Source organism: Apaloderma vittatum, unplaced genomic scaffold, assembly GCF_000703405.1.
Source record: "Apaloderma vittatum isolate BGI_N311 unplaced genomic scaffold, ASM70340v1 scaffold4375, whole genome shotgun sequence".
Classification (NCBI taxonomy): domain Eukaryota; kingdom Metazoa; phylum Chordata; class Aves; order Trogoniformes; family Trogonidae; genus Apaloderma; species Apaloderma vittatum.
In genome coordinates, this window is record NW_009716370.1 from 105,302 (window position 1) to 131,147 (window position 25,846).

Here is a 25,846-nt window from a genome sequence, read left to right on the forward strand (position 1 = left end):
GACAAATCACAGCCAAAACTGCTTGACTACTAGGTTTCCATTTCCACTAATGTCAGGAGTACTTTTTTAAAAATAAAACACAAAGAGACAACCAACCAATTAAAAAAAAATAGTCTACAGAAATATTAGCGGTGCAATGGAGCATGCAAAGAAGCTCAAGTCTTGCTGAAGGCACATTTCACTGTTTGTTCTTAACACTCCAAACTGAACAATGAGAGCCTAGCATGAAAATATCCATTCCTAACTCTGTTTCTCACATAAAATACTGGGATTCTTAGCTGTGCTCCTGTTAGAGAGATCCTTGGAAACACTCCAGGTCAGGCTTGATGAGGCTCTGAGCAACCTGATCTAAAGATATCCCTGCTCACTGCAGGGGTGCTGGATGAGATGACCTTTAAAGGTCCCTTCCAACCCAAAGAGTCCCTGAATCTATGCTGCGAGTCATTTTAGATCTCACTGATTTTTGATTTGCATAGGGAACTGCGGAATGGCAAATTCTTCCAACCAAAGTTTTCAGGTCATCCACCAGTAAATAACGTTGAGAGGCTTACAGGCTAGGATGAAGGTGTGTACAGGATTGCTGTTTCGTATCTCATGGATTTAAAATTATAAACTGTGAAACCTATCTTAAGGCATTTTAAAAAAAGTCTTTGCATAAGATTACAGCGGCAATGTTTTAAATGGAGCTGATGCTCTGGTGCACTTGTTTTGATTTAAGGACCTACAATGGGTTTCTTTTTAATTTGCACTGCTATCAGGTGAGAGAGAGATTTTTCAGTTTGCTTGCAATACTGTAGTTTTAGGTCTAAGTCAAAGTAAATCTTCATGCAACATAAGATGTTCAGTTGCAGCCCTTTAATTCTTTTGTTGCAAAAATTATTCTACTTTCATTAAACAACTTTCAAAAGTGTTTTCAAAATACAAAAGGAAAAGTCTAATTTTTGTTTGAGAAATCACATCAAAACTCAGTTTTGAAAATGCAACATAAAAAAAGTCAGACAAAACTGTGCTTCTCGGATTAATTTACCTACGTCAGTTTGCTTACCGTGACCCAGCCATCAGTGCTGATACATCAGTAAAATTTAGTACTCTTATAATTTGACAGCACTAGATCTTGATGATTAATACACATTGGAGCTCTTTATGGGGAAGCAGTTCTCTGCTGTAAAAATCATTAGAGACTCTGACTCTGAAAAGCTCTTAAGAGCATGTATAAAGTCAAATGAGTGTTTGCATTGATTTCGAGAGACTAATCCTGTTCCAAAAGCAGGATCAGAATGAAGGAGAGCTGCTTTCCTTGTAATAGCCAAAAAGGCAATTTACAAGGACAGTTTAAAGTACTGCTCAATTCCAAAAGAAACTAGTACAGAACTATAGGTGAAAACATACAATATCCAAGCTGGCTAAGGATAGTATTTTCTTATTCTGCCCAAACTTTCAAATGGAAATAGACTATTTTTTAGGAAGAAGAAAGGCTCCCTTACCCCATCTTCCTGAGAAACGATGCAGCATTAGGAAACAAAAGCAAAAAGGGAGAAGAGAAACCTCACTAAGGTTAAAGTAAAACTTTTGAAAGGCCACAGTTACTAGCATGCAAGACTGGCATATTACTGCACCACTGTAGCAAATAATATGAAAAACAGTGGCACAGTCAACTTTCAAGCCCTGTTTTGGTGAAAAATGAGCATTGCTGGGGTGAAATTTGCCTGTTGCATATACACTTTTTGCAGTTGTTTAGACAAAGCGTAGTGTGAGAGCATTCAGAATTTGTATTAATTGCAAGCTTTGGACGAACAAGACCCATGGTACCTTTACGAACGCAGACTGTTAGATTGCATGGCCTCACATGCCAGGACAGAGGAGTTGAGTCTTTTGCTTTGCATTCATTATAACAAGAAGTATGAGCCGCAAACCTTAGGATTAAGCAGCTGTTTTCCCACCATGAAGGAAGAGTTTAAACCGTGATCTCAACCTTTCTCTGTCTCCATGCAGGACCCTGTTCTCTGAAGGCAAGGCAACAGAGCTCCTGCTCTTGGGGGAAACTCCTGTGCAAATGTGTAAGAAAAGAGACATCTTACACGTTTTTTTTTTCTTGTCCATCCAAAAAAGGACCATCACATTCTGGTTCCTTGTTGCAAACAACAGTTTAGTTTGGCATGAGAATATCTGAAGTGGTACAGAACCAGGTTTGGTATCTAGTAAAAGACAAATTTCATGCCATGTATTACACACCTTGCAATACAAACACAAGTCCTGAATGCAGAATTCTAATTCTCGGTCCTATAGATGTTACAGAAGTTGTTTAAACAACCAAGTGCAAGCAAAAAGAAATATTCTTTGACAGGATCAGAGTGTCATGCAAATGCATGAGCTTCTGAGGTGGTAACACACAAAAGTATTTCCACAAAAACAAAGCACCAAGCAAAACCAATGTTCCCTAGCTGAGTTTCACAGCCTTGGATGTGGTCTCAATTTATACTGCTCCAGTTTATTTGTTAACTTTTTTTACCTTCTTAATCCAGTAACACTTAATTTAAAAGACCATTAGCGAAGCAGACATTATTTCATTTGCTAGGTGTCATTACAAACATAACAGTACTTCCAAAGCTTTCTTCAAACTGGTATTTTTAACTCTACTTCTAAAATAAAACAATCTCAATATTGAAAAAATTTTCCTAGTATTTCTGGTGAGAATTCTTTTCTTAATTTAATCTACATTTCCTAGTACTTCCTGTGAGAATTCTTTTCTTAATTTAATCTGCACTTCTTTTACTTGAAGGCTTTGTGTGACCTTATGTATCCTTCAGGTATTTGTAACCTACCAATTTTTACTATCTATTAGACGTATTTTCCTTATTTAGCTTTCTAAGGGTCCCGTTAAAGACCCTGACATAGGCTTTATAACTGACAGCTCTTGCATGTGCCTGCTTACTAGTGTACAATCAGGGGAACATGTGGAGTGTGGACAGTAGTAACCTACTGTCTACTGTGCCACAAAACCTCGTTTTAATTTGATCAGCGTACTTAAATTTTTAATGAGACCTATGGAGATGCATGGTTCCTAGCCTTGGTTCACATCTCTGCCAGCCTGACAATATTTTTATCTTGCACTTAACAACGCAGCGTTTTCCTCAGAAGACTTTTACCTTCTCTGGGTATGCCCATTTGGTTTCTTATCTGGTGGCAAGTCAATGATGAGCACACATGACTGGGCATGTTCAAACCCTTCCTTGTTGCTGGGGGTCTTTGGGGAGCACTGAGTCTCCAGCATGAAGACCTAGAAAACAGTAAGTTACATAAAACACTCAGTTTAGCACTTGCACTGGGTCCTTAGCAAGGGCTTCTGAATAGGATTTCTTGCATTGTGAAAGGTCTGTTATGATGACTTATTTTACACTCCTGGAGAGAATGCAAGGTATCCTCCCAGGCACACCTTCCTGGAGCATGCTGCTTTGACAAAGCAGCCTCAGAGCCATGGGCTACCTCCAGATACCCAGCAGAGCACTGGGCAAAGGACAGACATCTTCTTCTTTGAACTTGTGTAAAGGTGTAGCACCAAAGGCCAAGACAAGCTTTCTGCTGTCTGTGTACCACTATCAGAAAATAGCATGTATAGCAGAGACAAGGACCTATTTACATAATTAGCCTGCTCTACCTGAAAGGTTGGCTGTAACGAGGGTTATTTTCAGCTATGAAGGTACAACAGACATCTCACTTGCCATTCTTTGGGTGGGAAATGGGGAAGTAAGTCTCAGCTGCTGAAGCTTTCCTCTGTAGCTTAGTGGTTGTGTCAAACCCCCGCTGAGAAGCACTCAGGGAGTGCCATTCATAGTGTCTACAAGGAAAGTATAAATGATATAAAAGATTCCCTGCTTGCTTAAGTTCTGGGTCTCTAAAACTTAATTTAAAGCATTTTTTTTCTATTTAGATAAAGTCTGCCACTGCCACATTATCTGTGATCACCAACTCTGGCTTCTGTGTGTCAGATTTTCGAGCAGCATCAGGGTATGATTAATCACATCAGAAACTGACACCAAACATCTGTTGGCTCTTTTATCCAGCTGCTTTCCCATGCTGAAACTGTCATACAGTATTTACAGTTTTACAGTACTCTGTAGGTCATTAAGTTCAGCCTGCTGTATTTCAAGGAACTTGGAACATATATATATATATCAACACATATATAAACATATAACCACTTCCATAAAATGAACAACATCCACTGTAATCAGAAGGACCCTGAGGAGGTTGTCTTCAAGCTTGCTCTGCTGATTAGGAGTTAGTGGTGAATTTTTATTCATTTGTTAAAAGTCAGCATTATCCTCTAGTTCTCAGTAACTGCTTTTCTTCTCTGCAATCTATACACAGGTATTTATAGAGAAAAAAAAAATCTACATTCCTCTTCAAACTCTGCTTTGATACGTTGAACAAATCTTGTTTTTGTAGTTTCATATCACAGTCTCCGTTCTAGTGCTTTTTTTCTCCTTTAAATTTATCATTTTTTAAGGGAGCAATCAGAAATGTATATGACATTCTAGATGAGGATTCATAGTGACACTACTATCTCCCTTTCTCTGTTAGAAACACTTCCACTGATGTGGAAGCCATTTTTAAAGCTTCATGACATAATAGGCTGTTTGTCAGTCCTCCTCAGGTACCAGTGCATTTTTCCCCCCTCTAGGCATTCCTAATTCCTACTAATGGGGGACAGTTTTAAGTTTTTGTGTTTTTTTTCTAGTTCTTATTACGTTTACTCAATACTGCTGTTAGACTAGTAAATGCTTGTCTGGTGATAAGGAAGTCTTTGCCTATAGGGTTTGTGAGGAAGGGAGTAGTAAAGATGTACTTTCATAAAGAAAAGCCCCAAGCTTAAAAGGTTTTCTGACATTCCCTGGAACATCAGTCAGTACCTGTTGTGCCATGGCTCTGATCCTCCAGTATTCAGCCTCAGCGCTTGGTGAGAGGGAGGGGGCTGCTACCTTCACTTCACAAGCATCTCCACTAAAGCTTTCGGAACCACTGTGGAAATAGCCCAACAGGTTCTACAGAGAGACACAACATCAGACTTTCACTGTGCGTTAAATGAAGTCAGTGACTGTAGTATTGTCCAGCTCACTTGTGTGCAAGACAAGATTCAGAGTAATCTGTCTCATTACCATTGGTTGGTCACCCACTGGTTAGTATTTGATGCAAGGCATTACGACCTCTTCTGCACTCTGGCCTGTGATGACTTAATGGGATTTTTTGTTACAAGACAGACAGTGAAACCAAGAAATAATCTATATGGAGCATGCAGCTACAGGAACAAGTAAGCAGCTTTGTCTTCTATACAGTTTTAGCCAATGCAGAGGAAAAAATTGATCAAAAGCTAAGTTTTTCTTATCAAAAGGTTAAGTTTTTCTTTTTTTTACTTAACTCTTCTGATTTCATACTGGCGGGGCAATTTAAATAAGTCTGGACTGTTAGCAACTAATTCTGCCTGTATATGTTTAGAAAAACTTATTTCAATCTCCACTGTTGATCCAACACCTTTCATCGTGAATCGAAAAAATAATAAAAGCTACCATACAATACTTATGCTTCTTTTCCTGGCTCTGTACCCAAAAACTTTTCTGAAAAAGAAAAAGCAACCTGTCAAACGTTAGTGAGGGTACATTCTGACTGTCAGCAAAAAGGCAGTTTACCTTTACTGGCTCCAGAGTGGCAGAGAACGCATCCTGCAAGGCACAACACGCGAGCCTCCACATCTCTTCAGTAAAGACTGGCCCTGCTGTCACTAACACATACCTGCAAGGACAGAGGAAAACATCACCATGTTCAAGAAGGCACTAGACAATTCTTACCTGTAATGGGAGAAGGTTGAAAACAGAACAAAAGACCTACTACGTAGCTGGCTAATGATACCCAATCTCCACATTTGCTACCCTCACCTATTTTTGTACTTATGCTGTAGTTTTGAGGTTGCTTTTTTTTTCCCTTTTGCTTTTTCTCCATTAAGTAGTCATCTTGCCAGTACAAGAACCACATGTTGCGTAACTGTATAATGTACTGCAATAGCCTGAAAACTGTGAAAAGTATCAATTACCTCTAAAGATCTGTGAATTCCAACAGAAAGACCCTTGATTATTTTTCCTAAGGATTAATTATTGACTATCTGCATATAAGTAATATACAAGTGTTTTTTATAGGAATCACACACATAATGATTCCTAAAGTCGCAGGTCACTGAAAACAGCAAAAACTTAGTAAGTCTAAAATTCATTATTCAAATAACAAGGGATAGATATAATGTAGACTTCTTTTGAGATGTTAACCAATGTACATCAGTGCACAAGTTCTTCAAAGATATAAAGATATCTTTTTCTGGAATCTGCTAACAGAGTGAACAGATTATGTTACCTGATACAAGAGCAGCCAACTCTGGAAATAATTTCTGTTGGTTCTGCTACACAGGCTACCAGCAACTTGAAAAGATCTTTCAGCATAGTATTGATCATATTTTCATAACCAATATCTACAAGGAAAAGAGACAGGCTGTTTTAACATCATTGCCTTTTCATTATAATTAGAGATAAACAGTCTTGCTACACTTACTGCTATTCAGAGACTTTCCAATCCAAATTCTTTTTATGTAGCTATCACTAGAGTTCCATTTTGAAACGCGCCACATCAAACTGAAATAAGAACAATCCTTTTCATCTTAACAATATAAAATGTCTGGACTTAAGTGGTAGTGGAGAAATTCTGTTAGATCCTGTTTCTGCTATTCTCGTTCATGATGATCAAAGTCTTAGTATCTTCTTTTGGAAAGTGTAATATAGACTATGCCGATTTAATTTTGAAGATGGCCCCGCTCTGAGCAGGAGGCTGGATTAAACTTTCATAGGTCCTTTACAAATTATTTTTTTCTTTAATTCTAAACTCCATTAAAAAAAAAAACAAACCAAGAAAACAGTCATTTTTACCCTCCTCTCTTACTTTATGTTTGAGCAACCAAAAAGGCATAAATCCATCTGCCCACATGGCTATTCAGTGACATGCCACTGATGGCTGTCAGCAGATGTGACAGTATAATGACATACCTGAGTGTATGAAATTTTGAATGTGTTCCACTACGAGTTCACAGGAGAGGCCAATGGCATGCTTGAAATTAGCGGATGCCACATCCCAGTAAGAATGGTCACCATGGCTGCGGTGGAGCCAAAGAGACATCGTGGGAAGAAGAAGATGTACAACTGCATAAATGCCAAATCCTGGTCCTTAAAATAAACACAGTGATGGTTGTATATTTTTGCTTGCAAAGCCTACATGCACAGTAAATTTGCTAAGTTGCTGCAAGCTTGAGGCCAGGCGTGATCCTAAAGAAAGCAGGTTCTGAAACTTCTTTGTTGAGATGAGAGAGGTAAGCAGTTTTGGATTTAGTTGTGAGATAGTATATGAACATTTAGCCAATGATTTACCTGCTGTCTTTCCCGGCAGGTCTACAGGACTATATAATTTTCTTTTTCCATTTCCTGGACACCAGACAAACATTTTCTCTGGCTAGGACATCGACAGAGTACCGCACCTCTTAATTTGTGTAATAAATGTACTCTTATGTGATGCCTTTTGTCAACAAAGAACAATGCACACTCTAAAAAAAGCCCTTTCTACCTGAGAATGTCTTTGTGCAGCTCTAGCAACAGTAACACACTTTACAGAACTGGTTTAGGAGTCTAAGAGGTTTGGGTCAGGGCTCCACTAGTTCAGTACTTATCAAGCTCTTTCATTACCAGGTGTCTTGGCAACATCCCTCAGCAATTCAAAGAGCAGATCCAAAGTAGGAGGCTGATGCTGACGAGGACAGTTGGATATGGCAGTTGTTAATTCCTCCAGCAGAATAATCCAGACATTGATAAGGCCTGCAGGTCAGGAAACAAAGATTAAACACCATGAGTGAGATACTGCATTGACTACAGGTGGAACTTGCCCTCAGAAAGTGACAGAGGCTAAGATTATGAGTTCTTGCATGTGCAATGTTGCTCTGTAATAGTCGTGGGTAATTGCAGTTTTTGAAATTATAGTCTCTTTTTCCTTTCTGTTTTATTAAGTTTGTGTTTTTCCCCTTCTTTCCTCCTCCACATATACCTTGTTCTAGTCTTCTTTCTTAGTTTACCACTCTCACTAGTCCAGTCTCTTTAACCTTAGGGTTTTCGATTTTTTTTTTTAACGGCACATTTTGCACATCTCACTACCATTGCAAATGCTGCCCAGAATGGATTGTACTCATTTAGATTAGGCTTTTAGGTAAGGATCCTAAAGTGACTCTATTTGGCATCCAGAATTGAACAGTGAAATGCCTCATGAAGTATCATCAGGCTGCCTCATTCACCATCTCTAGATGTTAAGAGGTCAGAGATAGAGTATGAAACGTGGATGTGGCAGAGCTGGACAACTACCAGTACAGCAGTTAGGATACAGGTAGTAAGTTCTGTGAGTTCACACCTCTGTTAGGAAACATGTATCCCTAAAAGATACAACTAGTTTTCAATACAATTGTGAAGACTGTTAGGAATTGCAGTCCTTTGGTTTTTGGCAGATCACTTAAGTACTTGCTAGTTCTCCATGATATTATGAAGGAGTAGCAGGATCTTGCATATTACACTTGTAACGCTCCTGCGGTGTGTAGAGCTAAGTCTCCTTAAAGGGCTGTGGGTTTATTGGTCTACAATGGGTTTTACTTTGGTTCACTAATAAGCCCATCTTCTTGGCCACTGGTAGCCGTGCTGATCGTAGTCCATGTCTGCATAATGCTTGCCAGCTAATTATGTCCTGAAAGCAATACAAAAGGCTACAAGAGAACTTTGTGAAAGCGAACATGGAGTTTGCTGACTGCAAGAGTCCCCCTGAGAATCAAGGCAAAACCAGTAAAATCATTACTTAGTAACTGGGTTGTTAATTTATTTATTCACACCACTTCCACAGGGCACTATTCACAGTGACATTGTTTCGAGTCTATACATAGACTTCAGTGATGTTTCCAGACAACAAAATGGCACAAATTCCTCAGCATGAAATCTGGAAGAACTGAGTATCTTTTAGATACTCTCTTGGAAAGTTTGGCATGCAATCACTACAAAAATACACTGCACCACTGTACAGCAAAGTAGGCTAAAACAATTTGCCTCATATTAGAGTACTGACTTTCAGTGCCAGGTGAAGAACTGTCTTTTGTCTTTGTCAAGTTGGTTTGCCTTACAGTATTTTATCATGCCCACCTAGATAAAAACTGGGTGAAAGTTTCAGCACCCAGCTCTGACAAGAACCAAACCAGAAGGTTTCTTTTTTTTTCTATCTCCAGCAAACAAGACACTGCCATAGAATCATAGAATGGCCCAGGCTGGAAGGGACCTTAGAGATCATTTTAATCCAGCCTCCCTGTTGCCAGGGACGCCACCTCTCGACTAGATCAGGCAACACATGGGGAATCGAACCCATGACCTTGGCGTTGTTAGCACCACACTCAATTGAATGAGCTAACCGTCCCCTAGTCAGGCAAAGCCACTTTGGAACTGCAGGCAAATGGTGCTCACATGAAGTGGGGAGACCCTAGGTCAAGCCCCATCACTGACTCAAACCACAGACTTCAGTAACTTGGGTCTTCTACATCCTAGGTGAACATGCTAAAATTTCCAGGGAGGAAAAAAAAGCCCAACAAAAAACAAAGAAAGAATAAAGTAAAAGTTAGGGTTTTCAAAAAACTTGACTTGCTTTTTTTCAGAGAATAGCACTTCAGAAAAACACCATTTAGTTCAACAGATCACAGGACATAAGTTTTGAAACATATTAAAATAAATATTCTCTATCTTTTTAAACTCTAACTCAACACTAGTATTTTTTTGTGTAAAAGGCAGGCCTGACAGTAGCAACCTTAAACGGTTTCCAGTCCTTCAGCTGTGGTCTAGAAAGCATTTTTGTGTTAGCTCTCAAAAATACATACTCATTGTAACTTGAATATCAGGATAATTAAAATACCATTAACTTGTCCCAAGAGAAGGGTTGTATTTTTCTCATATGTGAGCTCTATCTTTTAACAGGAAGGTGCCACGACCTGAACTTCTAAGCTTTGTGTGTGCATCTGTGCATGTAGACAGCAGGAAGATGACAAACTATGAAGTTTTTCCCCTTCTTTTTGCTTTCAAGCAGTTGGCAAAATTTACAGTGACATGTGGAAGAAGCAATTGATTAATTCCACATTTACGGCTTTCGATGCACTTACCAGTGTCGTCATCAAAGTCAGAAAGGACACACTCAATACCATCCTCACTGCTGGCTGACTGCTCCTGCACTCTTCGGGGCAAGTTAACCAGCCGGCCACTTAGGAAGATGGGTTTCAAGGGCATTTTATAGATTTTGGCTAACAACTTGTAGTGAAGAGGAGGAGAGGGAGAGAAAAAAGCAGAAGAAAAGGTAAATATATATGGGAAAGTTTGTACAAAACTATTACATACAACACAGGTATGTAAAATAAAATAAAGCTATTAAAAAAGGAGCATAATTTCAGCATCTGTTCTATTCATTTGGCAACAGAGTAAATAAAAAACACACCTTGAAGCCAGCAGTCTTCTGCTGATTGACAAGTAAGGAGTCGGGGAGAAAAAAAGGGGAGAAAAGCAATTTAAATAACACAATTTTGGGAAGGGCATGTGCTCCCTCCTCATTTGTGAAACAGAAATATTACTACTTACTGATTGCACCAGAGACCTAAGAAGCTCCATTAGCTGCACATAGAGTATTTTGGTGCTCAGAAGGACTAAGCAAATACTAAGAAAAGGATCTGTACAGGTTTACAGAGCTTCATTGCCTGGGTTGTCCGTTATGCAACAAATAAAAACTCTGCAGAATTGTGCTGTAGCTGGGATGCTACCTGTATGTTACCAGGCTTTTCTAAAGCAAACCATGTATTTGCAATATACAGGCAGGATTTCTTTTTTGTCCTTTCTCTTCTTCTTCTAATAGTGACTTAAAAGGTATAAACAAGATAAAAATGGCTGCTTCTTTTAAAGAGGAGAAAATATTTCTGCCTCACTGTGGACTACTGTTTGTAAGGATAGGGAAGAGTGATGTGATGCACATAGTGTTTAGATAGAATATACATTAGATATACACATAGATATTCAGTAAGGTTTTTTGAGGTGAACAAGATAGCAAGTACAGTTTGACATGTCTGCTGTTTATTATTCTGAGCTGCTTTATTCTTTCCTTCTCCTCTCAGTCTGTGTACCAAATCCACCCATTATCTCTGAATTTAGATATTAAGTCCTTTCAGCTATGGTAATACCCTTTGTTATGCATTAGTATTGTACCCAGAAAAAAATATGGCCTGAGTTCAACAAAAAAGACCTGCAGGTACTACAGAAATACAAAGAGCATTATAAAATCAGACAAAAAATGTCCTAATAACCCTGGATAATAATCTGTGTTGTGTGCAAGGAGATTACAGGAAATGTGCCAGGATTCTAATTGGCCCTGAGCTTCAGATATGTTTGCACAGCACAGATAAGCTGCTGCTGCATTTTAGAGGTTGCAACCTGTTGCTCTTCTTAATATCTGAGAATCTGCAGTTTTGGAGGGGTTTTTTTTGTTGGTTTGTTTGCTTTTCTTTTTCTGTGTTTGTCTCCCATTTCCATTCATTCACGACACTATTTACTGTAACTGTTTAAATAAGAATGAATGTTAACACCAGGTTTTGAACATTCACATATTCGCACATGCTCCTTGGGCCGAGTGTTTTTATCTTCTCTGTTTTCCCATTGTTAGCCGGCCTAGAAGGTAGGAAACACCTTCACATCACTACTCTCCATCTGGCAGTGCAAGTTATTATCATCAGGCTTACCACAGAATCTGTTGTGTTCATGCAAATCATCTAACTTTTGACGCAAAGCCCGGAGGTCAGGCCAGGCCAGTACCTGTGTAAGCCTGTTCATCATACCTGAGAACATCTCCTGAGGTAATCAAGCGCGGGAAGGCACAAGTCTGTAGATGCAGATCCTGATCCTGGCACACAGTCACCCATCTCCTTACAATCCACTTCCCCTGGGGACAGCAAAGGCAGCATTGAGAGAGACAGAAGAAGAGAAACAGGAGTAGCATTACTTTTCACTTTTCATTCAGTTGTGTCATAATGTCTCGACAGAATCCAGAAAATGCCCTTTGTTGGATCTTACTGGATGACAACCAGATGATTCGTATACAAACAACACAGCAATAGTGCTCACAGTTTATACACGGACATCTGTATGAATTAATGCCTTAATAAATACAAGCCTGTTTAATTACTCTTCGGTAGAGCCTTCGGGAGTTCTTAAAATCACACCTTACAGTCATCAGTCGTATTGACACCACTCCACTTTTTTCCATGGGAGTATGAACTACTTGATCATATTCAACCTTTGCTCAATGGATCTACTAATTTTTTTCTATTCATTTGCACCCCAGTGGCCTAGAAAATTCTTTGACCACCAGTCCATCCCTTTAGTTTATTTACTCCTTAAATGCACCATTCTATATTTTGTGCTACAACATTTGTTCCTGCTGTCTAATTCAGGTACCAAGGTCTCACAGTTTTAACTCTATGACGTCCTCAGACTCTAGTGTCTCAATATCAGAGGTGTTACTCACTCCGTGGCATCAGCCAACTCCTACTTTTATGTCAGCTTCACTAAGTGCATTAAATCAGCAGCTTAGTTCCAAGGCAGAGCTCCTCCTTAAGTAACTCCATTCACCCAGGCATTTTCCCTGTCTGCACAGTCTTGCTTTCCTCCCCTGTCAGACAATGTTCTGGCCACCCTACAATACTTGGCTCATAACCTTTTTTCAGTTTTGCCAAATACATCCCATTCAGTGCCAAATCTGAAGCTTTACTAAATGCTCATATACATTAACATTTTATTGCCTTAAAAGCTATTCCTCTCATAAGAACCACAAGATAAATATTAAATTCTTTTATTAAATCCTACTTTATTCTCCTTTCACTATGTTTATCCTCATCTTCTATGCCCTTAGCTATTCCCTCCATAATAAATTTTAAAGTCTCGTCTACTGTTGAGATCAGCTAAGTCAGACAGTGCAGTTTGAATCCTTCAATTTTATGGTAAAATGCACATAAATGGTATTATATTTGCTCAGTACTGAAGTATCCCATAGACCTACTACCTGTAATACATAAAAAGGTCTTTCTTCTTGACATATAACCGTAAAGGGGACAAACTTACCTCACTAAAGTAAGAAACTTAAAGAAATATAATACAAGCTTTTAAGTTCTCCAGAAGGAACATGAGTTCCCTCTACTGGTATTGAACATGTAAATTTGTTTCTCTTTTGTAGCAGTAATTACAATTCCAGTCTGTCATCAGAAACTGAATTCTGCCCCCATTGAAACCGATGGTGAAGTAGCTTAATAAGACAAGAGTAACATTAAAGTCTAGGTCTGCTGCTGTTACATGATTCATTTAAATCAAAGAGAGTCAATTACAGACCCAGATACCTCTTTGAATGAATATATATGTTAAAAAAAATAATTTTACCACTCCTTAGAAGTTTTGTAGTTTACATGAAGGAAAAAATAATCATTGCCACAGTTCAATGAAAAGCGTCAAAATTCTAATGATCAAGGCAAGCCAGGGAACACCAACATGGGAGCAGAATGACCTGACACCATTTGCCTTTGTTCTGAAGGTTGGTGAAGCACCACAGTTACTCTGCAGGGTCACCTTGACTTGACACACCTGGTCTCTGCTGCCCCCAGTTAACACAACAAAAAAATCATGGGCACAGAGTGTTGTTGGTTGCAATGCTCATGATCTCACTGAAGGTTCAGCAAGTCTTCAGCATTGAATGTGCTCAACTACTGAGTGTAAAACACACCCTGTTCTGTGGCAGATAATCCACGCCGTCATTACACAACGCCTGGCATTTCTGCAATATTCTGGGGTTTGTATTTTCATCTAGGTTTCCTCCCATCCATTATTTAAATGAACATTAGCAAGTCCTGATGCAAACTGAGATCAAATGAGGCAGATGCTTAATAGTGACATGCACCTTTGCAACTGTAACAACTTGAAGAATTGGTAGCATTAAAACTGTTTCTGAAATAATCCCTTGGTCTTGATTTATTTTTTTTTAAGCATTCTAGACTCAATTTCTTCATTGCCCCTCTCTTCCCTACATAGTATGTATAACCCAACTGAATTCTCCTCTTCTGCAGGATCAAGTTTGACATATCATGACTTAATAGGATAAAAGGGAAATAAAAATACTTACCCAGTCCTTTGACAAACTTCATAAGGCACATAATATAACTGGTGGCGGCATTGGCAAAGACTTGGATGCTGTCTGTGTTTAGAAATGCTTCAAAGACATCAAACACTGGAGCCTGGCATTTCCCTGCAGAAATAACAGGATCAGAACTCCTTCCCATCCCCCATAAAGGTGTTTTCCAACAGTTTTTCAACAGTTTAACTGAGTATGTAGAATTTCTTCTATTATGAGCGGAGACAGAAATGCTCGTAGAAGTAAAACCTTCTCTTGCTCCCGAGGCAACTCAGGAGGTCTTCACAGGAGGTAATTCAGACTCCCTCCTTTGCCCTGTCTGTGCACAGTATCACCTCATGCCTGCCCAAATGGTAGGAGAGGGTTTGAGCTCTTGAACTCAGCTCAGTAGTTAACACTTCCATTTGGTGGAGGCTTCCAATTTAGTTCTTGATTAATGCCAAGATGACAGCAGTCACATGGAAAACTATTCAGACTATATAATAAAAAAATAGCCTGCTGTTTCTTAAGTAGATTAGCAGTCTTCAAAGGTTGTGAACACTTGCATTTTGCACAGATCATAACAGATCTGAAAGACAAAATTTAGAAGGAAAACCATATCCCTTACAGATAACTTGCAACATTTAAAAATAACTTCTAATGGGGCAAAATAACAGGTTAAAGTGATTTTCCCATATAATCCACTCTCCATACAAGCAAACATCTCTGTGAGGGATGTTACAGCAAACATGGCTTCTAATAGTGCTAGCAATTTGAAGCTTTGTGATTAAGTGCCTGGACAAGGACTCACCTAGATTATCATACTAAGTTACCCTCATGTATAAGAGCAATAGGGTTCACATTAGACATGGTGGCTGCATACAGTATGTTTTCCTTTCTCTAGCAGGACAGTCTCAGGGGCCCAGTCAAACCCAGTAGTCCTGTACTACCATTTTGCTCAAAAACATTCAAGTAGGTTTGAATCATTTCTTTCTCCTTCTTCTGTCAGAATCTAGAGGATAAAAAGTCAGAACGATACCTCTGCTTTCCCAGGTACTCCAATATATCCTGGAGTATTGTGGTGCTACTGCTAAGCACCACTGGTCAGGTAAGGCACTCCAATATACTGAGTTAGTTGCGTTCCCAAGGAACAAGGACATACAAACCAGTGAGTGCAGTAAGTCCTTACCCATAGAGTATTCTCCTACAAGGTACTCTTTCACCTCTGACTTGCTGCTGCTGTGCACTGTTTCCAGGGCACTGAACAGGGGTCTCCATCCTGACTGGATCTGGGTAGAACACATTTCCACCAACTCTCCTATAGAGGTGACCACCTGCAGACAGTGTAGGAGAAATTAAAAAAAAAAAAACCAAAAACCAGAGCTGATACACAGATGGACCTTCAGAAGGAATGAGAATGGCTTTAAACATGTTCCTGGATGTCAGTCTAGACTAATTTATTTACTTTTATTAATAGAAAAGTTTTATACAATTGCTTTAAAGACGGGAGTACTCTCTCTGTGCTCTACCACAATGATGGCTTAGGTAGGCAGAGCCCTTCTGATTACCTGAAGATAATTAAGGAGTACCATTTGAAGTGAATTTGTGAAACACTCTCAAGTGGACCAAGTGCACTCTGGAGAGCATCCTTCTTATGGGCACGGTAGGCCAGATACAGACACTCTGATCAGGGCTGACTTGCCTGGTCTTGGACATCCTCATCACACAGCTCTAGCTGCATGATACGCTCAAAGGGGCGGAAAAGTGCCTCATTAAAGTGAAAATGAGAAGGCTCGTTCCAGTCCGTCAGCACTTCAGTGAGGATGTCATGGATGAAGGAGACAGCCTTCCGAGACACATGTCTTTCCTTGTGACAGGCGGCCTGCAGGGGAAGGAGGAGTATTAAGAGTTTGTTCAAGCAAAAACTTTGCTTTCAAGGAGAGACTTCAAAGGAAGTTAAACACTGTATGTTGTCTTCATAAAGCCTAAAAATGGCTTCACCGCTAAAATGACTGGGGACCCCACTGCTATGAAAATGGGAGGGTACTGTCACGGAAACAGATGACTGAGACTCTGAGCTGCTTGAAGTCCCACAAATATATGAAGGTTTGCTGACAATTCAAAAAGCACATAGCTAAAACTAAATAAATTAAATAATAAAACCCACAAAACTGAACTCATGCAAAATGTTGTCTTTTGTTTCTACCGTTTTTTCCCTTCAAAAAGGTAGTTTCTGCATATATTCACCACACCTATGTATGTATGACCAAATGTCACTTTTTATTTGACTGTTTATGGAACTTAAATTGAGAAGGTTTTCATCACTTTTGGAAGAGCTATTTAAAAAAAAATGAAACAGCAATGGATCTAGATATAAAGTTACCATTTTGAACTACTGTGCAGGTTATGCTAAATTCTATCCTTTCCCTGATGTTGCTCATTCCTTGTAATGCCCTCATCCGCACTGACGTCAACCAAAACTACCAACCAGCCCTGCATTCTAAAAACATGGAAGGTACTTGAGTTTAAACTGGCTTGGGATCTTAAAAGAGTCTTAAAAGTGTTGAAAACACGACAAGTATTTAAAGTGGTCTCAGACTGATACCCAAAGGCAAGGGAGACACTAGTTTTGAAGATAAACAGCTGTCAAAGCATACAACAAATCTATTCTCTGCTGGTTCCACTTCACCTAGAGGGAGGGAACCACTGAGTCTCCCCAGTGTCTGAACTCTGCTGTAAGATAGTCCACACATCTTCTTGAGTCAGTGAAGTGCTATGGCAATTTACTGAACAGCTCATCTTAAAACTCCACAGAAGCTTGCTCCCAAAAGACCTAGGCAGATGACACCACTGTGGTAGTTTGGCCCTGACTGGAGGCCAGGAGCCCACCAAAGCCACTTGATCACTTACCCTTCTTAGAGGCACAGGAGAGAGGGAAAATACAATCAGAGGCCCGTGGGTTAGTATAAGAGCTGTTTAATACAGTAGAAAAGCAAAGACCACGCACAGAAGCAAACTCAAAGATTATTCTCTACTTCCCATCAGCGGGCGATGTCCGGCTGCTTTCCCAGGAAGCAGGGCTCCAGTACGCGTAGTGGTTGCTCCAGAGGACAAATGCCTCCACTTCTCTTTTCCTTCTCACTTTTATATCTGAGCTGACATCATACGGTACGGAACACCCCTTCAGTCAGTTTGGGTCAGCTGGCCCAGCTGTGTCCCCTCATAAGATGTTGCCCACCCCCAGCCTACTGTTGGGGGAATGTTGGAAACCCACAGCCTTGGTGCTGTGTGAGCACTGTTCAGCAGTAGCCAAAACACTGGGGTGCTATCAGCACCCTTCTAGCTACCACTCCAAAAACCACAGCACTGAGAGAGCTGCTGTGGGGAAGATTAACTTTATCTCAGACCAACCCAGTACACACCACATACCTCACCGACAGAAAGCGAAGAAGTACTGCACATTTATTCATATCAATGATATAAATCAAAAAGCTCTGAGAAGTTAAGACACCAGCATTTCACCAGGTAAGACTGTAAGTTTGGCTGAGGAAAGGTCATTTATTATGACTGAAAACCACTGTGTGGTTGTTCCTGGCATGCTACTGACCAGGGTTGGCAAAGAAGGAGAAGGAAAGGGGGAATCGTCACCACCTTCTCAGCTAAGCTCGTTTTATATGGGAAAAGATAGCCTGCATCCTTTAAGGGAGGATTTACAAAGATGCTGACACTGAGTGGGAAAAAAGGGAGTTGGAGGAGTTACTTGTAACCTCTTAGGGTTGTTTTAGCTTTTTCATCACAGACCCACAGAAAGCGTCATATTGCAGAAATCCAATCTGCTGTCCCTGGACTTGCCCATTTCAGTTATTTAGAAGTGCACCCCTCCATGGCAGTATCATGGTACATGACAAAGTATATATAACACCCCAACAGGGGCGTCGTACCCAGATTTGTCAGTGTTGAGGGCTGATATACATTCTAAAAGTTATCAAGCCTTCTCCTGCTTTTTCAGCTTTGTCATCTCTTGCACCCATCTCCATTTTCTCCCTGACTCCTACCTCTACAAGGTGAGGTGCCACCAGGCTCCAGCAGCGCATGAGGTGGAGCAACGGGCGAGATTTACTCCTTACAATTCTAAGCATGGCATCACCAAGTCGGAACAAGTGAAGTGCACTTCTCCTGTCCTGGGTAGATTTTACTTCACCTACAAGAAAGTATAAGAAAATAAATGGAAACTATGCAACAGAAGCTCCTCCAGCCCCATATGTCTAAATTGGAATTTAATTCAGGTTAGAAATTAATAGTATTCAGTTGGGGAAGGTGGAGATGCAGGGAGGGAGGTGGAAGAGAAAAATAAAAATCGATGTAAAACACAGCCTATGCTTGCGTAGGTAAAAGAAGAGGAGATGGGCCCAAGTTTTAATAACAACTTATTAAACACACTTTATTTTGACTTAAGTGATTTTTTTTTTCCCAAACGTTTTAAAGATAAAGGCTTGGAGAAGTAGTGCAGAAAAGTTAAACAAGTAGTTAAATAACTGATATTAAGAGCCAAAATACTAGTTGCAAAAACCTTTAGTGACATCTACAGGAGAGAATATAAAACTGCTAAGTATTTAGTTTTGGTTTGTCCTTTGTATTTCTTAACAAGCAAAGGATATGAAGGAGAGAATGTGAGAAAACAGTTTTCCTGTTCCCCAGCCAGTAATACTCATGAATCCGCATTGAAAGGATTGATTCTCCATTGCTCTTACAAGATTTGGAAAGACACTTTATTCTCTCATTTTAAATATGTCAGTGCCTTAATCTCTAATGAAAGACGTAATCAGGGGGCATACCACTTTTAATATAAAAAAATTGCTCTATCCTTAATCTCATCAACTATTGTTGATTGACTACTACATACATTGTAAGAGGACACTATTTACTAAAAACAAAATAATGAACGTTGATGTCTGTAGACAAGCAAGAGCAAAAAAGTGCCACATTGAGAAAATGACAAGTAGCATTTCAAGGAGAGAGGAAATCGATTAAATTGGAGACTTATACCAGATAAAATCCACATTTGCCACAAGTCAGGACAAAATCCATATGATGAATGTAACTTCTAAAGGCATAGTATAAAATTTAAGTTAAGTATCTTCCTACGGGTCCAATCCTTCTGCTCTATTTGAGACAGCAACGGAAATGACAATTTACAGGCTTTGTACTGCAAGGTACATGCTCCACTCTGCTGGGAAAAGCAAGTAGGACAAATCCCACTGCTTTATTTAACATTCTTCAGTTCTGTGCTTTGTTTAATATCATCCATTTTCTGAGCACTTCTGAGGCTATCCCACTGTCAAATGCCTAACTCAAATCCACTGCCTTAGGTCTATGTTCATCCTAGTTTCCATACTGGATTGGATTAAATATCCGTGGATAATTAACAGCCCCAAAGTCCAAGAACCAAATGAATGTCCTCTAAAGTGTTTCATAGCAGGTGTGGACGTGATCCCTGTCCAAAAAAAGTTCTCAACCTTTTCTAAAGACTCTGAACTGGTCCTACATAAAGATCTTATTAGACTAAACACTGTTTTAAATTGAAATTTCAATTTGAAAAATTAAAATGGTAAGAATACAAAGTAAGTCCTGTAAGCAGTACAGACATATATGAAACAAGGAACTCTGTGAGGGATCTTGAGGCAATTTACCTGGCATTGCTAGGGAGTAATCAACTGTATCTGTGACTGAATGAAAAAGCTGGGCCTGAGAAGCCTTCTTGAGCTGGTAAAGGAAGCCTGCTAATGCCATCAGGTTTAACTTGTCTGCAGCATCTTCAAAGAGCCTGTGAGTAAAAGAACAGAATCTAATTGAAAAATTCATGAGATGCAGACTTAAATGTGTATGTAAGAGGAAAACTCTTATCTGTATATGGCTGCTATGTGTTGCCTTTGGTGACACACTTGGTTATTGAGGGCTTTTTCATTTACACCGTGCTACTTCGATTCCGATGACTTTGATTCAGAAAGAATCAAAGACTTTGATTCAGAAACTTCATTAATTGAAGGATGGAAAGAGAGTGCTGTAGGACCAACCAGAACACTTCCAAGATTCAACTGTGGTATTAAAATAGTAAGTCACTTTTTCAAGGAATTGATGCTTTCCCATTACTGTACCTTAACGCTTTAAGTAGTTCATGAATCAATACTCAAAAAATTAGTGAGCTCAGACCTCAGAATACAGATTTAGACACATAGTTGGTCTGCTTTAATGAACATAATAGATTAATTTACATGCAAGCAATATATCCACCACTTCCAGGATGCAGGTCATTTCTTTGACATATTCACTGTTGTGCACAGATATACTCATCAGTCCAGAACATGCAAGGACAGGTACTGCAGAGATGCAGAAAAACAGGTCTTTTAGGAAATGCCAGCTGTGACATACAAGCAGCTCTCTTGTGAAACTCAACTGAAGCAAGCAGCTGCAAAAATCAGCCACAAAAAATCAGGCCCCATTGTACTATGGAAAGGTCAGTTCTGGTCCTTTTTTGGAAACAAGGGTTCTGGTTTCTGATGGTGCTGCTTTTACCTGTCAGCCTGCGTGGAGAGTGTGAGAACAGCCTTGGCAGCGCTGGTCCCACACAGCAGGCTGCCTCCACGGAAGTCAAAAGCTCTGCCCTTACTGCTCTCCTTGATGAGTTCCTGGATAGAAACCGGCTGGATGATAGGATTGCTGCTGAGGCTGGTCTCCTGCTCTGGGGTAAGTACCTGGGGAGACTCCCCAGGCTCAGAGTCTGGGTGCAGCCCTCCAGGTGCCTGTTGTGACTGGGTGATGGTAAGGGAGGGCTGAGAAGCACCATCACTGAAGTGGGTGTGCTCCAGCGTGCTGATGTACTCACACACCCTAAGAACAAGATACAATGAAACCAGATACAATGTACATGACATTTTCCTCAAATCATAATCAGATGTTCTCCAACTCTCAGACCACACAGATAACCTGTCTTCCTTCGGCCTCCCATATGCCTAGACAGCAACCAGTTTAGTGGAAATGCCTGAAAAACCCATTTAAGATCCTGGGTCTGCCAAAGTCTTCTGGTAACTTTGAAGTTGTTAAATAAACATCTTTTCGTATCTAAGCAGTTCTATGGTTCCAAGTTCCTAAGCACTGATTTTGTCTCTGAACAGTGGTCAAAACCAGCACTGTCTCCTCTCTTACAGTTAGTAGCAGTTAATTCACTCTGACACTGTTTATACAGAACATTCCCAGAGCACATAAAGTCCTTTTTCTCAGTTCATAATTTCAGGCAACATGGTATAAATTCTGTTTCTTTTGGGAAAGCTCATAAATACCTGAACACATGAGGCCAACAGTCCTGATTGTGGCTTCCCATCTCCAGTCCCACGTTAAGGACTGCATCCATACACAAAACATGAGCAGTGTGCAGGCAGACTCCCTGCACTTTCCCCATCTGCTCCAGTTTCTGCTCCACTTTCTGTTTCACTGCAGCATGAAAAGTAAAAAAAAAACCCTCAACATTAGTTTCTCCAGCTTCTAAACAAACACTGGTTTGTATATTGGGTGATAGCAAAGGTATACAGTCTGAAAGCTATAAAAGAACATGGATTTCAAACAACAAGTCAAAGAAACACATTTCTTCCTGATAAACATATAGCAGTTTTTAAATTAAAATATCTTTTGACTGAAGTTTATGCATTAATAAAAATCAGTGCCAGATTGACACCCTCCACCCCCAAATTCACATTTTGTTGCCCACAGAACAGATGTACACTGCTAGTGATATTATATGTTCCTTTTTGGAGCTGGCAGGCTAGCTATTTATTTTTACCAAAATCTCCTTTGCTGCATAAAAAAAGAGTTTGTGGATTTCACATTTACTTCCATACAAAATTTCATCAAGGAGCTGTCGCTATGGATACTCTTGTCAAAGAGAAACTAATCCTGATCTGAACTACAAGCATTTTGACCGCATTCTTTTTCCTGAGAATCTCTGAAAAGCTTATTTTTCATTCTGCATTGGAATAGAAACAAATTTTGAAGCTTTGCAAGCTTTCACAGAACAGATCTTTTGGCCTCTGGCCACCGTGCTACCTCCTGTTTGCTTCAGCATCGTCTGGCCATCTCCCTTCAGTCATATCTTGCAGAGTGGTCAAAAGCTAGCTTGTGCTCAAGCCTATTCAGTTTTGTTTACTGAGACACCAAATTTAAGTGCCAAGCAGGGTCATTTGTGTAAGTGTGTTTTGTTATGAGCTTCTTGCCATTAGAAATGAGATGTCATCAGATATGTTTTCTGTGTTTCTCCAAACAGCTACTGAAGACATATTTTTTATTCCAGCTTCATTTAACATGATTCAGAAACAGTTTTAACTATCTGATGATGACAAAAGACAACCAAGGATGTATATGCAGCACAGGAAGACGGACACAAATTCAGCTTACATTACCACCCAACACATTAAAAAAAATATAGTTTCTGTAACGCCTTCTGTTCATATTACTGTCAAGCCTAGTATCACAAGGCTTAAAAATGGCACATTTCAAAAATGCTGTTGGCTTATCTGTTGTTCCATTGATTTCAGTTCCATATAAAACATCATTAGCATGACATAATGAACCTAGAACAGCAGGACATCTATTGAAGCCTCTAGACGTACATCCCATAAGCCCACAAGTCAGCGATGCACAGTATTGGCATTCTGGTCTGTTCTCCTGTGTGTAGCATAGTACTTTTTAGTTGCATCTTTGTAAGCAATATGAGGCAAGTTACATAATCTAATCACATAGTTACCTTGAGCTATAGCATCACTGGGCTCCTGGATTTCTTTTTCTTCTTTCTCTTCTTGGACACAGGAGGCAGCAGCCATTTGGGCAAGAGCAGATGCACAGTTAGCAGCGACCCCTGTAAAGCAAGAACACAATTAGCTTTTAACCAGCATTTCCTCCCCAGTCCCATGCAACCTCAACAACAGGTTGGTGTCGAAAGGAAAGTTGACTGGATATGTCTATGGTGTAGGGCAGGCAAGCTCTATGGGCAGTCCTACAGCCCAGGACCCTATCTGAGACTGGAGCGGGATGTTTCTTTTCTCTCTTCCAAAGTCCCTCAAGGAAAGTTACCATCCTTTTTTATGAGTCTTCCCTAACATCCTACATGCAGCAGTACCTAGAGCACAGCTCAGCCGGGCTGCCCTCCTCAGTCCATCCAGGCTGACACAGATGGAGTCCTTCTCCTTTTGGTTCTGCTCCTTGGCTCCTTCCGCTCCCAAGATGAAGGCCAGCCCCTTGGAGCTGCCTGCCATGCGGCCAGTCAGTGGTGTGGACAAAGTGTCAATCAAGTTCTTCCAACAGCCGATTAAAAGGTATCGGGCAAAAGCAACTCCTAGAGTGAGAAATGCATTACTAAAACTACTACTACTGGAAAATAATACAACAGCAGCTTTACCATCAGTGGTAAAAAAACAAGTCATATTTGTCGTCTACATGCTGGACTACAAATTCACATGAAGGATGTACTGACATACTTCCCCCAGCCCTTAAATCGTTGTTCTAAACCACAATTCATCTGAATATGCTTATGGTATATAACAACCCACTGCTGGTAGATACACTTGTGCTTACAGTAAAGTTGTAATACCTGCAACAACAGAATCATCTGTCTTCCGGTTTTGGGAAAGAGGAGATAGAGCTGAAGCAGATGCCATCAATTGGCCACCAATTGCACTGCTTCCCAAGCCATCGATGTCTGCCAGAACATTGCAAAAAACCAGAGATTACTATCTAGACACAGATGGTGTAAGGAAAACATCTCCTACTGGCTCTTTCTTCAAATAAGTAATAGCATTCCTTACTTCTCAGGTATGCTTTTTAGTTGTTCTTTTCCATCAGCCTTCTGAAGCCTTGGCATAAACATAAGCAGTGGTTTCTTATGCTTTACCCACTATAAATGGCATTTTCTTGAAGAGAAGTAATAGTCCATTCTCAAAGTTCTACCGCTAAGTTATGCAGTCAAAAGAATTCTCAGCAAAGATTTCATGGTATTTCTTACAGTTCACAACTTCCTACAGCCTTAAACCTTAGTATAACCTTTCAAATCTTGCCAAATCCTGTATCTACATGTTCCCAGACTTCTGAGTCCCCGGGATGCACTGGGATCCTATGTCCTAAATGTGATTTTTAGTGTATCTGTGTAGGTTCAATCTCAACAAAAGAAATACAGCCCTTTCTCCAACACAATGAAAGACCAACTTCTCAGAGACTTTGATGTTAGGGATGTAAGGTTGATTCCCTTTCTAACAGTCCCTGTCTGTCTTTTCTCCACGTACTTCACGGCTATTGTTTTTTCCAAAGCGTTTCTTTCAGCTTCCCAGTTCAATAGCTAAAAGCAACACTGTGTTCAACACAATCAGCAAAAAAATTTCCAGAGCAGTGCCCTTTGATTACCTGCTAAAGGTTCAGCTGAAGCCAGTAGTCTCCCTGCAAACACTGTTTCAATTACCTCTTTGTAATCATACAGTATACACACATTCAAGCAAACAGTGCATTTTGTAACAATACCATGTACAGACATCCTGCTGCCTTTAATCTGATATAATTTGATTTTTTCCCTCAAATGAAGCTAAGGATTGTTTTTAAGCATTTGTTAGAGGTGCTTCAGGTTTTCAGCTTCTCTCTAGCGCCACTTGGCATAGCCCTGGCATAGCACAAACCTGAACCAAGTGGAGGCCCATCTGTAGAAGGCTTCCAGGAAAAGACACCACTTTTTATATTTGTACTGCACCACAGGCACACTGAAATAGCTTTGCTACAACGTCCAGAAAACAGTAGCCTTATTGCTTATCATTAACAGGTACCAAGTCTACCAGAACTGAAGCTGAGAGAATTAAGAGTCAGTGATTCAGTGGACTACTCTCTCTGCCTCCCAGGGACAGTTCATTTTTAACCCCATGCTTTAAAAGCTTTCTGTCCAGTCCAAAACAAACGCTTAAGCAACTGCCACCATTAATTCTGACTCCCTCTCTACCAGTAATTTCTTGAAAAAACGTGTTAGATGGACACTTGCTGTTCTGTATGTAAAGCAATGAAGCAGAGCATTGTGTTAAGTTGCATGTTTTAGACATGCATTTGGAAGTTAGCCTTGCCACCATAACATAGCACTGACCAGTCAGCATGGTGATGAGCGGAAGGCTGTGCTCTTCAGGGCTTCCCCAGTATCCAGCTTCCCCCAGCATGTTTCTTTCTAGGACCTGGTGGTACAGTTCTTCAACCCAGGCCTGGGAGAATACCATCAGCACTCCACTGGACTGGACCTGCTTCATGAACTCCTTCTGCACAGAGCCATAAAAGCCATATGTAAGAGAACAGTAAACCCTACAGTGTGAGCTTCAGCCCCTAGAGTTCACTCCCTTCTGAGCATAAGGGAATGCAGGAGGAGAGAGACGAAGGTATGAAAAAAAAAAAGATTTACCCGAGGATTGCAACGTATCTCTCCAGTGGAGAACGACACAGACAAGGAGCTTTTCCTTCTTTTATTGTAGCTCATGCAAGATTCAAATCA

At 40.1% G+C, this 25,846-nt stretch overlaps 1 protein-coding gene across 1 annotated transcript in view; it reads right to left on the minus strand.

Annotated features, from left to right (window-relative positions):
- Positions 1-25,846, minus strand: part of KIAA1244 (KIAA1244 ortholog) — a gene marked incomplete at its 5' end in the record, with an annotated part of 53,129 nt that overhangs the window by 2,730 nt on the left and 24,553 nt on the right. Inside the window, 19 exons of the mRNA XM_009869498.1 lie at positions 3,147-3,277; positions 4,911-5,042; positions 5,685-5,787; positions 6,400-6,514; positions 7,083-7,259; positions 7,773-7,901; positions 10,259-10,403; positions 11,972-12,075; positions 14,302-14,424; positions 15,479-15,623; positions 15,992-16,171; positions 18,345-18,490; positions 19,980-20,113; positions 20,863-21,177; positions 21,627-21,777; positions 23,084-23,194; positions 23,456-23,671; positions 23,927-24,034; positions 25,451-25,616. Coding sequence (XP_009867800.1) covers positions 3,147-3,277; positions 4,911-5,042; positions 5,685-5,787; positions 6,400-6,514; positions 7,083-7,259; positions 7,773-7,901; positions 10,259-10,403; positions 11,972-12,075; positions 14,302-14,424; positions 15,479-15,623; positions 15,992-16,171; positions 18,345-18,490; positions 19,980-20,113; positions 20,863-21,177; positions 21,627-21,777; positions 23,084-23,194; positions 23,456-23,671; positions 23,927-24,034; positions 25,451-25,616 — 2,831 coding nt within the window. The remainder of the gene's footprint in view (positions 1-3,146; positions 3,278-4,910; positions 5,043-5,684; positions 5,788-6,399; positions 6,515-7,082; positions 7,260-7,772; positions 7,902-10,258; positions 10,404-11,971; positions 12,076-14,301; positions 14,425-15,478; positions 15,624-15,991; positions 16,172-18,344; positions 18,491-19,979; positions 20,114-20,862; positions 21,178-21,626; positions 21,778-23,083; positions 23,195-23,455; positions 23,672-23,926; positions 24,035-25,450; positions 25,617-25,846) is intronic.